We start from the raw sequence: 13153 nt of genomic DNA on the forward strand, positions 1-13153 counted from the left end.
CCAAACACACAGTTGCTGACATTATGCCTTCCTGTGCTTGTTTTCTGTGTGTCACTTGCACTTTTACACACTTGATGCTTAAATAGCGGCTCTTCCCTCATCCCTACCCATGATTCACAGCTCACATAGTCTAAGATTTTTTAGAAACGTTCTTTGGGATCTTCGCTTTCTAGAGAAGACGTGCCTCCTCCCAAGAGCCGTACGTCCACTGCCAGAAGCTACATCGGCAGCAATCACTCATCCCTGGGATCCATGTCCCCGTCCAACATGGAAGGATATTCCAAGACTCAGTACAACCAGGTGCCAAGCGAAGACTTGGAACGTGCTCCTCAGAGTCCGACGCTCCCACCCGCCAAGGTAGCGGCCCCTAATCTCAGTAGGATGGGGGCGGTGCCTGTGATGATTCCAGCGCAGAGCAAGGACGGGTCCATAGTGTAGAGCCTCTGTGCCCGTCACCCATGCTGTCCTCTGGAAATATGAACATCCGTACATTTTGCTACCAGCCTCAAAATAGGTGAAAAAAGAAAAGCTAACCAAAAACTGTAAGAAAAAACATCAAAAAGTTTTGTTTGGTTATACTGAAATAGTAAAGGCATTGAAGTTCTGAGGAGATTCACTATCTAAATAATATTTCCTTTAAGAGCTTGACTTTATAGGTTTCTGAATATCAATACTTAAGTCAGATGTGGCACTTTGAATATGAAATCAGAGGTGAAGAAAGAAATTGGTGAACTTTGGTGCACACCAAGTTGATACTTGAATCATCTGAAATTTCTGCCATTGTCTTCAGATTGCTTTTTTTCCACGTAATTTATGTGACCCGATAGTGTTCCCCTAACCCCTCAAAATCGGTAAAGAAAGATTCATGGCAAAAAGACTTAGATGCATTTATGTTTGTTCTTGTTTTCACTTCTTTGAAAGCTTTGTGTTTGAAATGTCTCTAATAACTAGGAAACACTACAGGGTTCTAGAAATCACCTAGTTCCGTGTCATTCATAAGCCTTGGATATGAAATGACTTCTTAAGTATTTAATGGATAGATTGCTGTGGGTGGCGGGGACATAGTAGGCTCTTGGGTATGCTAAATTAAAGGAGCATTTATCTGATTCGTTTAGAAAATTTGCTGTTACCTGTATACAGTGATGATACTCTTGGTGCAATAGTGAGGAGAGGATGGATTTTGTTGATTAATGTTCCAGTGCCCCGAGGCCTGTGGTGGTCTGCAGAACAGTGGCCTGTTATCAAAGATGTAGAGTATTTTGCAGTTGCCAAGTAAATGCTGGCCCTGCGCTTTAGGTGATATTTTCCTAATAAGAAAAAAAATTATAACTCATTTATTGTTTGGCAATTACAGATTGTCATTCTCTAAATTATTGGTTCTAAATTGAAGAATTTTTTGTTTTCCTGGTTCGGTTCTTTTGTGTTTGTGATGGTGTTGCATAGTATATGTTCTAGAAAGGTAATCTGAAATTTACCCTCTTGAATGCAGTTCCTGGAGGATATTTTCTTCATAGACTTAGAATGATGAACTACATTTTAAACTAGTAAGTGTCCTCTGTCAATTCTGTATCTCAGACTTGGGAGGATGTACAGTTGCTATTGTATGGCCAACATGTCTTGTGTAGTTTCAGAAAATCAAGTTGAGCTTGGAAAAGTTTGTCTTAGTTTTGTGGAAGTGACTTAATCTTTTTAAAAGAAAAAAAGAGAGAGAGAAATGAAAGGAAAAGGAATTAGAAAAATACTCCTACTGCCAAATGTGTTAAATACTGTTTTAGTAGATGAAAGTGAATTTATTGTATTTCCCTTAAGATTGTGAGGGAGTGTGGATTTAGTAGAATGAGCCAACAGTTTCTTTATAGTAATAAGGTCTGCAATAAATTATTTCACTAGCTCTAAAACCTTTTCCCTAGATTTTAGTAGGGAGTTGGTTTCTGTTCATCTCTTTGGGTGCTGTGGTGGTAAATGCTACATTATACATTAATGTTGGCATGTATTTATGATTAGACAGAGTATTGTATACATTTTTTAATGGCAAATTAAAGCTGAATGTGTAATGGATTCGTGTATAGTTTTACATATTTGGAAGCATTTTTAACATAGGTTTTTAACGTTACATAATGTTGCTTTTATACTTACGTTAACATTTTCATCCGTGCCTTTTGGGTGATTTAGTTGTATTATGAATTTCTGGTGCCTATGAGCTAGCTATCACCTGAAAGGTGCTTAGAGGTGAAGGTACTGGTCCTGGAAATGCATCACTGTGATACCTATCTATCTTCATACCTTCAGTCTTGCCTCTTCCTGTTCTTTTTGGATACAAGGTAACTGATTGTGTTACTCATATAAAGTTTTTAAAATGTCAACATCCCCTACACTCTTTGACTGTGTTTCTGATTTTATAATAATAAGTATTTTTGAATATCAGAGCTCTGATCTGTTTTATATGAATAAAATATATAAGGTATTATAGAAGTAAATAACCAAGCACAGACATTACTAATAAGAATTTTGGTCCTTCCTGGTCCCAGTTTTGTAATGAAAAGTATGCTATCAGTATAAGTAGAAATCCCTACAAAAAGTGGACATATGTAAGGCTTTCCTTACCTTAGACTTCATAGTTAATCTGGGGTTTGGCTGTAGAATCTCTTCCAAAAGTGCTTTTCAGGCAAGAATCTTGGAGTGGTTGCCATTTCCTATTCCAGGGGGTCTTCCCTACCCAGGGATCAAATCCACGTCTCTTGCGTGTCTCCTGCGTTGGCAGGTAGATTCTTTACCTCTAGTGCCATCCGGGAAACCCCCCATTGTTTTCTCTTCCCTTAGACTTCGCAGTTAATCTATGATTTGGCTGTAGAGTCTCTTCCAGAATGCTTCCTTCCAATTCAGGTCCATTACCACCTACAGCCTGAGAAACAAGCTCAGGAAAAAAGGCCACTGTCACGACCTCAAGAGACCTGTTAGATGTGGTTGAGTTTAGAGGACAGAACTCAGTTTTCAGTTTTTATCTCCAGCCACTTGTAAATTTCAGTGAATCCAAAAGTCAGATAGTACTGGTAACTTCCTAAATAATTCTGACTGATAGTTTCCACTGAACTAGAGATCAAAGATGTGTTCTAGAATTACTGTTGGTAATCATCAAGCAAGTCAACAAAAGATTATTATTCAAGCATTTTGAAACATCAGTCAAGGACAGCACTGAACCATCAAAGCAAGGCTGTTCTATTCCACTTTGTACCTAAGAGATTGACACCATATTTTTGAGTTAGTTGGGGTAACTTTAAAAGAAATATAGAGGTTATAATTCTGTATTTTGAATATGTAGGTTACAGGTGTTTGTTTTCATATGGCAACCTTACTAATATTTCCCTGAATGGAGATCAAAAACAAAATGTATTAAACTGGCCAGTTATTCCAGGCAGATAACCTTTAAATTTGGGCTGTCATGGAGTTGTTACAATGGAAACACAGACTGAGTGTGTCTTATAGGAAGGTTAATTCAAGAAACACAATTAGATTATTGGTATGAAGACATGGTTCTTACAAAAAAGATGATTTTTAGGATTGAGTTCTGGAAATTTGTAGCAGGTGAAGGGGCAGATAAGACAATTTGATTAAATATGAAAAGAATTCATTGCATGAAGTTGGATATCCAGTCCTGTAATGTATGGCTTCTTAACTATTCTGTCTTTCTGTGTGCGTGCAGCATGTAAATTTGAAGTTACATAAACGTTGAAAGTTTTTTTCTAATCTTTTTTCATCTCCATAGTGTTTAAGGCTTTCAGATGGCCTTATTCCAGTGTGCAAAGAAAAAAATTTCATATTTTTTGTGGTTAATGCTTTGATGTGTCATGTAAGGAGTAGTTTGTAGAAAATGTTGGCACAATTTTAACTTTTTAGTGGCTTGTGACATATTATATATATGTGTATATATATATCTTTATAATATTTCTGTGTTTAGTAGTAGAAATGTTCTGGGCAAGTTTTAATATTTCAAATGCCTTTGGATATTCTTGCAATAAAGGCGACATGTTCTGTAGTTAGACCTTTTTTACTCATTTGACACTAAAATGGTTCATAACTGAGCACAAATTCTACCTAATAGAAATAGGAATGAACAATGTATACATTGGTGAATTGTGGTTCTGTTTGTCTTATGAAAGGTAACACCAACACACGTTTGTTGTTTTGGCTTCTCACTGTTAATTAAAATCTAGTTTTGCAAAATATCCTAGTTAATGATTTCAGAGTGTGGTAAATGTCAGTTGAGTTTGGTTTAGACCTCAAACACTAAAAGCTCCAAAGACCTCTGTTTTCTACTAACTTATTTTATGACACAAGCATTGAGAGAGCCACAATTCACTGATTGTCCTATTCTCATCCCTAACTGTGAATTTTTGTGACAAATGTACTACTGAGAAGAAATATTTTGACACTTCACATATGCAAGTAGAGAACTGCGAGTGTCAGTTTCAAAAATGATTTTTTTGTATTTCAAGTTTCTGGCTTAAATATCCAATGGTGCAGATTTTGAAATTTGTAAGAACAAAGTTTGGTTTGAAAAAAGCCAAAAACTTGCTCTAGTTTTGTGACTTTGTGTACTTTGAAAATAAAATCAAGAAAGCAATTTTTTGCCTCATGGTGTGGCTTCATTGTGCCTCTTATTTTTAAAAAAAAAAAAAAAGTCTACTTTATAACGTTTCAATATTACTGTTCTCCCTGCTTTCTTGAGCCAGGGTTTCTTCCCCCGCACCCCCGTTGCATCTTTTATTAAACAAAGTAAAGATCAGAACAATCACACATCAATGAAAACTTATCCATGAAAATTTCTCCAGTCCTGTGCATCTATTTGACAGTGTATAACAATGTTTTTGGGGTTGAAGCCTCCAAACTTCCATGGAGGATCATGTCACAATTATAGTCTAAACTCAAGAGTTTTCAGATACATTGAAAATGTGTGTACAGTGGCTTCCCTGCTGACCCTGTGGTAAGCCTCCGTGCTTCCCATGCAGGGGGCTTAGGTTCAGTCCCTGGTTGGGGAACTAAAATCCCCCATGCCCCATGGTATGGCCAAAAAGAAAAATGTTCATGCATATATGTATTAAATACACATACATCTAGTTATGCTTAAAGCCATTTTCATTGACTCTAAACAGTGATTTCAGAAAAAATGGGGTAGTAAAGCTTTTGTAAGAAGATATTTTGAGAAATATTTTGTTTTTACTATAGTTTCTCAACCTTGGCTCTTTTAACACTTGGGGATGGATGATTCTTGGTTGCTGGGGACTATCTGTGCATTGCCGATGTTTAACGGCATTGCTGACCTTTACCTGCAAAATGCCCATAGCTCCTGCCCTCCCCACCAAGAGGTGACAACCAAAAATGTCTTCAGTGTTGCCAAATAGTCACTGGGGTGGGACAAAACCACCCCTGGTTGAGAATCAGTGGTTTATACTAATGTGAAGCTTTCCACTCACATTAAAAGGAGAGCATAGAGTTGGAGTCAGACATATCTGAGTACCATTTATTACTAGATGCTTTGCTTCACTTCAGTTGCCTGGTGTTTAAAACGGGGATAAAAATACCTGCATCACAGGGGATGTTGAAAGATTTTAAAGAAATAAAATTGATATAACGAAAATTCTTTGCATTTATCTCTGTTTGCTGGGATGCTGATAGGGAGGCACAGATTTTCAGAGCATCAAGATTACAGTAATATAGGCTTAGTGAAACTACCAAGTATAATTCAATGCTTTTCATTTAGATCATATTTTAATCATGCATTTCTGAAGGCCAGATCATACTTCTGGATAATTAAGTGCCAAATGGCAAAACTGTTGAAATTGAGACAAAATTTTTGTCTCAAATTTGAGCATGAAATAATTTGTTGTTAAATAAAAATGGTTCAACTCTAAGGTGTAAACAAATGTAATTTCTAAATGTGGCAAAGGCAACTGAAAAAGATCAGGAAGCCAGTGCTAGAAATTCAGCTGTTTTTCTTGCTGGTATTTCTGATGTATAAATCATATTGGATTTGTTGTTTTTCTACTTATATGATTTTTCTAAATTTTTAAACTATTTACAGGGGAAAAAAGTCATCCTAAGATAACTGCAGAGAAAGTAGAATTTCCAGAGTTAATGAAGCACTGAGAAATAAATTTTAGTCCAGTTAACCAAGGACTAGGTTCTCGATCAGTGTGTTTCTTGTTTTAAGTGCTGAGCTTGGAAATTCTAACTCTATTGGAGAATGAGAGCAGGTGAGAAGAAGACACAGGAAATTACAGAGGTGACATCTGATGTTAGCTGCCGAGAAAGTGCTAAAAGCCGTCATTATCTTGACTTTGTCTTTCCCTAAGTCATTTGTTGTCTGTGATCCTAGCGGATTGGTTGTCTTAAAGTGTAAATCTGATCGTATTGAAATTTAAACCAGATCATCTTAACCTGATATAGAAGGTCTCTCATGACCACTCCATTTCTCTCTGCTTTATTTTTTGTGCAGTTCTAGGTGCATCTCTATGATAGCCATACTCCAGAAATAAAGGGCACCGTCTCATAACTTTGTGAACATACCATTTCCTCAACCAGAAAGGAGCCCAGCCTTGTTGATCTGCCCAGTGCATATTTGCCTGCCCGTATCAGTCCACACTCTTGTCTCCTTGGAATGGTTCTTCCTATTCACAACCCTGCCCTCAACTCAAGCTAAGCTAGGGGTGCAGGACCCTCAACATTGCCAGTGTGGGTCTTTATGGCACAGAACTTTTTGCATTCTAACTGTTCAGCATGCTCAATATATCTTCTTGATGAGTTTGACTGACTTCTATCCCCAGTTCTTAACTCCAATTTGCATATTGCTTAGTAAATGCCGAATAAATTTTTGGAAGGGACGTTATGGGCATGTGTCATATGTTTCGTAAGACAATTGGCCTGATTTCTTCCAAGAAGGCAATATCAAGAGAAAAAGGGTGAGTAAGTGTGGTGACGGAAAATTCTGCATAGGGCTTAAAAAGATAACTTGTGCAAATAAAGACTAGGTGAACTGACTCAATAAGAGCCAACACAGAAACAAGCTAGTTATTATACCAACCTAGAGCGGTGGAGAAGCATTGGAGAAATACATTTCTAAAACCCTCCTCAGAGATTCTGAGTAGGTTCAGGTAAGGTCAGTGGGTCTGTGTCTCTCCCAGGTTATTTTCAATAATCACCCAAACTTGGGAAATTCTGAATGGTTTGGAAAACTGTGCAGATGACTGGTGTCCTTGCTACGTCACTTGTGGTAGAATGGTTTTTCTTGAGCTTCATGAACTTTGAGAAGTATTTGAGTCCACCTTCAGTGAGACCAAAAAACTTAAATGCTTTAGATATCATGGCCTAATTTGAATATCAAAATAATATTTCAGAATTTAGGGAAACCTACTTAGGTAAATAAAGCACCATATCTTAGAAGATTTAATTTTTAATGAAAAAAAATTTTTTTACATGGCATTATGTCAGTTGTTTTCAAGTCTCTGAAAATGATTAGTCTCCCAAACAGACCTGGTCATTTATGATTAATTCTGCGTATAGTTGTATTAGTTTGCTGGGGCTGCCATAACAAAGTACCACAAATTGGGTGACTTAAGAAACAGAAAGTTACTGTCTCACAGTTCTGGAGGCTAAAGGTCTGAGAACAAGGTTATGGTAGGATTGGTTCCTTTTCCAAAAAAATTTGAAGTATAGTTACTGGATTTCCAATATTGATTTCAGGTGTACAGCACTGTGATTCAGTATTTTTTTTAATAGATTATACTCCATTCAAAATTATTATAAAACAATGGCTGTATATCCATGTGCTGGATGATGAATACTTGTAAGCTTATTTTATACATAATAGTTGGTACCTCTCAATCCCATACTCCTCTCCTCCCCCTCTCTCTGCTGATAACCACAAGTTCTATATTTGTAAGTCTTTTTGTTTTGCATATATATTCACTTGTATTAGTTTTTTATTCCATGTGCGAGTGATATCATACAGTATTGGTCTTTCTCTGACTTAATTCACCAAGTATAATATTCTCCAGGTCCACCCACTTTGCTGCAAATGGCAGAATTTCATTCTTTTTAATGGATGAGCAGTATTCCATTTTATATATATATGTGAGGTTTTATATATATATAAATATATGAAGTTTATATATATGGATATAGACATATATATATGGTGGTGGGTTAGTCATATCCCACTCTTTGCAACCGTATAGACTGTAGCCCACCAGGCTCCTCTGTCCATGGGATTTCCCAGACAAGAATACTTGAGCAGGTTGCCATTTCCTTCTCCACATCTTAATCAATCATCTGTTGATGGGCACTTGGGTTGCTTCCATGTCTTGGCTATTGTAATAGTGCTGTTATGAACATTAGAGTACACTTGTCTTTTCAAATTTGTGTTTTCATTTTGTTTGACTGTATACCCAGGAATGGAATTGTTGGATCACATGGCAATTCTATTTTTAGTTTTTGGAAGACTTCCATACTATTCTCGATAGTCAGTCAGTCAGTTCAGTCACTCTGTCGTGTCTGACTCTTTGTGACCCTGTGGACTGCAGCATGCCAGGCTTCCCTGTCCATCAAGAAGTCCCAGAGCTTGCTTAAGCTCATGTCCATCGAGTCGGTAATGCCGTCCAATCATTATCTCATCCTCTGTCGTCCCCTTCTCCTGCCTTCAATCTTTCCCAGCATCAGGGTCTTTTCCAATGGGTTGTTTCTTTGCATCAGGTGGCCCAAGTAATGGAGCTTCAGCTTCAGCATCAGTCCTTGCAATGAATATTCAGGGTTGATTTCCTTTAGAATTGACTGATCTCCTTGCAGTGCAAGGGACTCTCAAGAGTCTTCTCCAACACCACAATTCAAAAGCATCAATTCTTCAGAGCTCAGCTTTCTTTATAGTCCAACTCTCACTTCCATACATGACTACTGGAAAAACCATAGCTTTGACTAGACGGACCTTTGTTGGCAAAGTAAGGTCTCTGCTTTTTAATATGCTGTCTAGGTTTGCCAAAGCTTTTCTTCTAAGGAGCAAGCATCTTTAATTTCTTGGCTGCAGTCACCATCTGCAATGATTTTGGAGCCCAAGAAAATAAAGTCTGTCACTGTTTCCATTGTTTCCCCATCTATTTGCCATGAAGTGATGGGACTGGATGCCATGATCTTCGTTTTTTGAATGTTGAGTTTTAAGCTAGCCTTTTCACTCCTCTTTCACTTTCATGGAGAGGCTCTTTAGTTCCTCTTTGCTTTCTGCCATAAGGGTGGTGTCATCTGCATATCTGAGATTATTAATATTTCTTTCAGCAGTCTTGATTCCAGCTTGTTCTTCATCAAGCCTGGCGTTTCATATGATGTACTCTGCATATAAGTTAAATAAGCAGGGTGACAATATACAGCCTTTTCCATAGTAGCTAAATATTTTCATTAGTAGCTGTATCGATTTACATTCCCATCAACAGTATATAAGGGTTCTGTCTTCTCCACATCCTCAGCAACATTGATTTGTAACTTTTCAGTGATAGCCATTCTGACAGGTGTGAGGTAATGTTGTGGTTTTGATTTGCATTTTTGATGATTAGTGATGACCATCATATCATGTGTACCTTTTGGCCATTTGTTTGTCTTTAAATAAGTATTCAGGTTTTCTGCCCATTTAAAAAAATATATTTATTTTAATTGAAAATTAATTAATTTACAAAATTTTGTTGGTTTCTGCCAAACATCAACATGAATCAACCATAAGTATATATATATATATCCCCTCCCTCTTGAACTTCCCTCCCATCTCCCTCCCCACCCCACCCTTCTAGGTTGTTAGCCCCTGTTTGGGTTCTCCAAGTCATCCACCAAATTCCCACTGCCTGCCCATTTTTTAATCAGCTTGTTTGTCTGTTTGATATTGAGTTGCATGAACATTTTATATATTTTGGATATTAAACCCTTACCCATCGTATTGTTTGCACATTTCACTTTTAGTAAGATGTCTTTTTGTTTTGTTGACAGTTTCCCTTGCTGTGCAAGAGCTTTTCAATTTAATTAGGTCCCAGTTGCTCGTTTTTGCTTTTGTTTCCTTTGTGTTAGGAGATAGATCCAACAAAATATTACAATTTGTTTCAGAGTATTTTCCCTTTCTTTTAGGAATTTAATGGTTGCTTTCCTTTAGGAGTTTAATGGTTTCTGGTCTTATATTTAGGTCTCTAATTCATTTTTAGTTTAGTTTTCTGTATGGTATGAGAAAATGTTCTAATTTCATTCTTTTACATGTAGCAGTCCAGTTTTCCTAGCACCACTTACTGAAGAGACTGTCTTTTCTCCATTGTGTGTTCTTGCTGCCTTTGTCATAGATTAATTGGCCATAGGTGTGTGGGCTTATTCTGGGTGTTCTGTCCTGTTCCACTTACCTGTTTTTGTACCAGTACCATATTGTTTTGATTATCATAGCTTTGTAGTATAGTCTGAAGTCAGTGAGCATGATTTCTTCAGCTTTGTTCTTTAGCCTCAAGGTTGCTTTGGCTATTGGGGATCTTTTGTGGTTCCAAATAAATTATAGGATTTTTGTTCTAGTTCTGTAAAAAATGTCATGTGTGAAATTATCCTTCAATTGAAAAATATACAATTTTTTAAAAATGTCATGGGTATTTTGATAGGGATTGCATTGCATTGATAGATTGCCTTGAGTAATATGGACATTTTAACAATATTCCTGCAATTCATGAACATGGAATTTCTTTTCGTTTAGTTGTGTTTTCAGTTTCTTTCATCATTGTCTTATAGTTTCAGAGTATAGGTCTTTCATCGCCTGGTTAAGTTTATTTCTAGGTATTTTATTCTTTTTGATACAGTGGTAAATGGGATTCGTTTTCCTCAATTCTCTTTGTGATAGTTCATTGTTAGAGTATAGAAAAGCAACACAATTCTGTACATTAATCTTGCATCCTAAAACTTTGGTGAGTTTCTTTCTTAGTTCTCGTAGCTTTCTTGGTGGAGGAGGTCGGTTCCTTCTGATTGTTGTGAGGGAAGTCCTCTCTCCGTGGCTGTGGTTGGCTGTCTTCTCTCTGGGTCACTTCAGGTCACCGTTCCTCTGTGTGTCTGTCACTGTGCCCTAGTTTTCCCTTTGTATAAGGACACCAGTCATTGGATGAAGACCCAACCCTAATGACCTTATTTGAACTAATTGTGTCTTCGACAGCCCTATTTTCAAATAAGGTAACATTCTCAGGTACTGGAGATTAGAACAGCAACATACAAATTTGGGGGCACACAGTTCTACCCATAACAGTAATGATGATTGGAAATTGTGAAGCAGAACTAATAAAATAGTGGAAGTTGGACAGAATACATTCCCAGAAAGTTTTCCTTTTTTTCTTAGTTGTTAGTGAAATGCTAAAAAAATATCAGCACCTAAGTAACTATGCCAATATAGTTTTTTCATAGTTTTCAGTCTCCCCCATTCTTAACCCAGGAGTATTCTATCTTTATTTCAGAGATGGAATGACCATAATACACTATTAACCTCACATCTGCTTGTCAGGTGAAAGAGATTGATGAAATGATTATGGATTGTTTTCTTATGAATCTTGCTGACAAGGTGGAACTATTTTTCCAGGGAAATCAACTTTTAAAGTTCTGTATTTCAAGTTGCTAATACAGTTTTTTGTGAAATGAACAGCTTTTTTTTTTAGAGTTTCAGATAGATAGTGCACATGATATAGAGTGAAATGTGAAACACCTTCTCATTCACGTTTTTTAGTTTCTGTCCTCAGTTTCCTTCAAGAAACATAACAGAATTTTTTGTTAATTTTTTAAATAAGTAGTTCATTAATGGGGTATAAAATTCATAAGGTATAAGAGCATGTAGTGAGAAGTATGATCAGCTTCTTATTTATCCTTCTAGAAATACTTTATACTTATAGAGATACATGTCTGTATTTTTAATAAGTAATAGTAAATGGATTGGCCATAGGGGTATGAGGGGATATTGAGTGGGAAATGAAAACATTGAATCCTGTTTCTATTAGAATTCATTGGAATCTATGCGGGATGATAGTAGGCAGGTGAATCCTGAACCTGGATCTAAATAGAAAACTCAGGGCCAGAGATACAAGTGTGGCAGTCATAAGCATGAAGACAAGAATAGATCATGACAGAGAAATAATAAAGGTGGGGATTGGAGCCCTGACTCTTTGAGTGTTTGAAAGTTAAGCTAAAGAGATCAGTTTTTAACATGTTGAGTTTGAGAAGTTTATTATGTGTATTAATGAAGTGTTGGATGGACACATGGATATGTGGATCTAGAGTGTGAGGGGTGGACTGAAAATGGAAGTCATGTGTGTGAAAACTTTGGAGGTTACTCAGGAAGTGAAGTAGGGGACAATGAGTGACCAGACCAGGCACTTCACTTATGGAACTAGAAAGAAAATGAAGGGGGGAAAAGTGTATGTGTGTGAAAGGTTTGATATTGTGGGAGTCCAATGCCGTCAGCCAGTGGAGAACTAGTATTCCTGGGAACTTCGGAAGAGCTGTTTCAAACCATCTTTCTGTTCCTGTTGAGAAGGTTTTTCTGGTATTTTGAAGAGTTTCTGTTCCTCAGTTTTGGATTTTTATTTTTTAGGGGATTGCTGCTTTAGTTGGAGAGAAAAGTACCCAAGAGGGATCCATTTATTGAACACATTTTATTTGGTATAACAGGCAGTCAGTGTAGGTGTGGGGTGGGGGTGGGGCCTTCAGACAGGGTAAAACTATAAAATGAGTTTGGAAGACAACTTGCTTGATTCTATCTGGGTAACCTTAGACAAAACACTTTACCTATATTCTCCTTTTCCTTAACACTACAATAATAGGACCAACTTTGTGGAATTTTTCTGAAAATGATTAGTCCATCTGAGGCACTTAGGCTAGCACATTGGTGCTCTGTAAGCATTGATTGCTGTCATTATGATTATTACTGTGTTGTAATAACAGTATTTGCCTCATATCTTATGGGATTGGGTGACTGTATCCCTTTCCCCAAGACAGTTCTGTCTTTGCCTGTTATCTCACTGTCAATACATACAGCAAGAGATGTTTTGCTCTAGAAAGTGTCTCAGTTTGGACAAGATCTGCCATTACCCTGCCTTTGACATGTATGGAGTCATGGTGA

At 37.1% G+C, this 13153-nt stretch overlaps 1 protein-coding gene and 1 long non-coding RNA gene across 4 annotated transcripts in view; one reads left to right on the plus strand and one right to left on the minus strand.

The window, feature by feature from the left end:
* Window positions 1-13153, minus strand: part of LOC147380240 (uncharacterized) — a 679399-nt gene that overhangs the window by 494997 nt on the left and 171249 nt on the right. The gene's annotated exons all lie outside the window — the stretch shown is intronic.
* Window positions 1-13153, plus strand: part of CXADR (CXADR cell adhesion molecule) — a 65089-nt gene that overhangs the window by 41804 nt on the left and 10132 nt on the right. Inside the window, exon 7 of one of the 3 annotated variants that reach the window (XM_086322028.1) lies at window positions 174-357. The exons of 1 other annotated variant lie outside the window; for it this stretch is intronic. In XM_086322028.1, the coding sequence (XP_086178154.1) occupies window positions 174-357 (184 nt within the window). Of the gene's footprint in view, window positions 1-173; window positions 4622-13153 lie in introns of those variants that run through there. One more of the 3 variants, XM_086322022.1, reaches the window with a different exon arrangement.

Source organism: Bos grunniens, chromosome 1 (assembly GCF_055505025.1).
Source record: "Bos grunniens cultivar Pamir isolate PY7600 chromosome 1, Bosgru_T2T1.0, whole genome shotgun sequence".
Classification (NCBI taxonomy): Eukaryota; Metazoa; Chordata; class Mammalia; order Artiodactyla; family Bovidae; genus Bos; species Bos grunniens.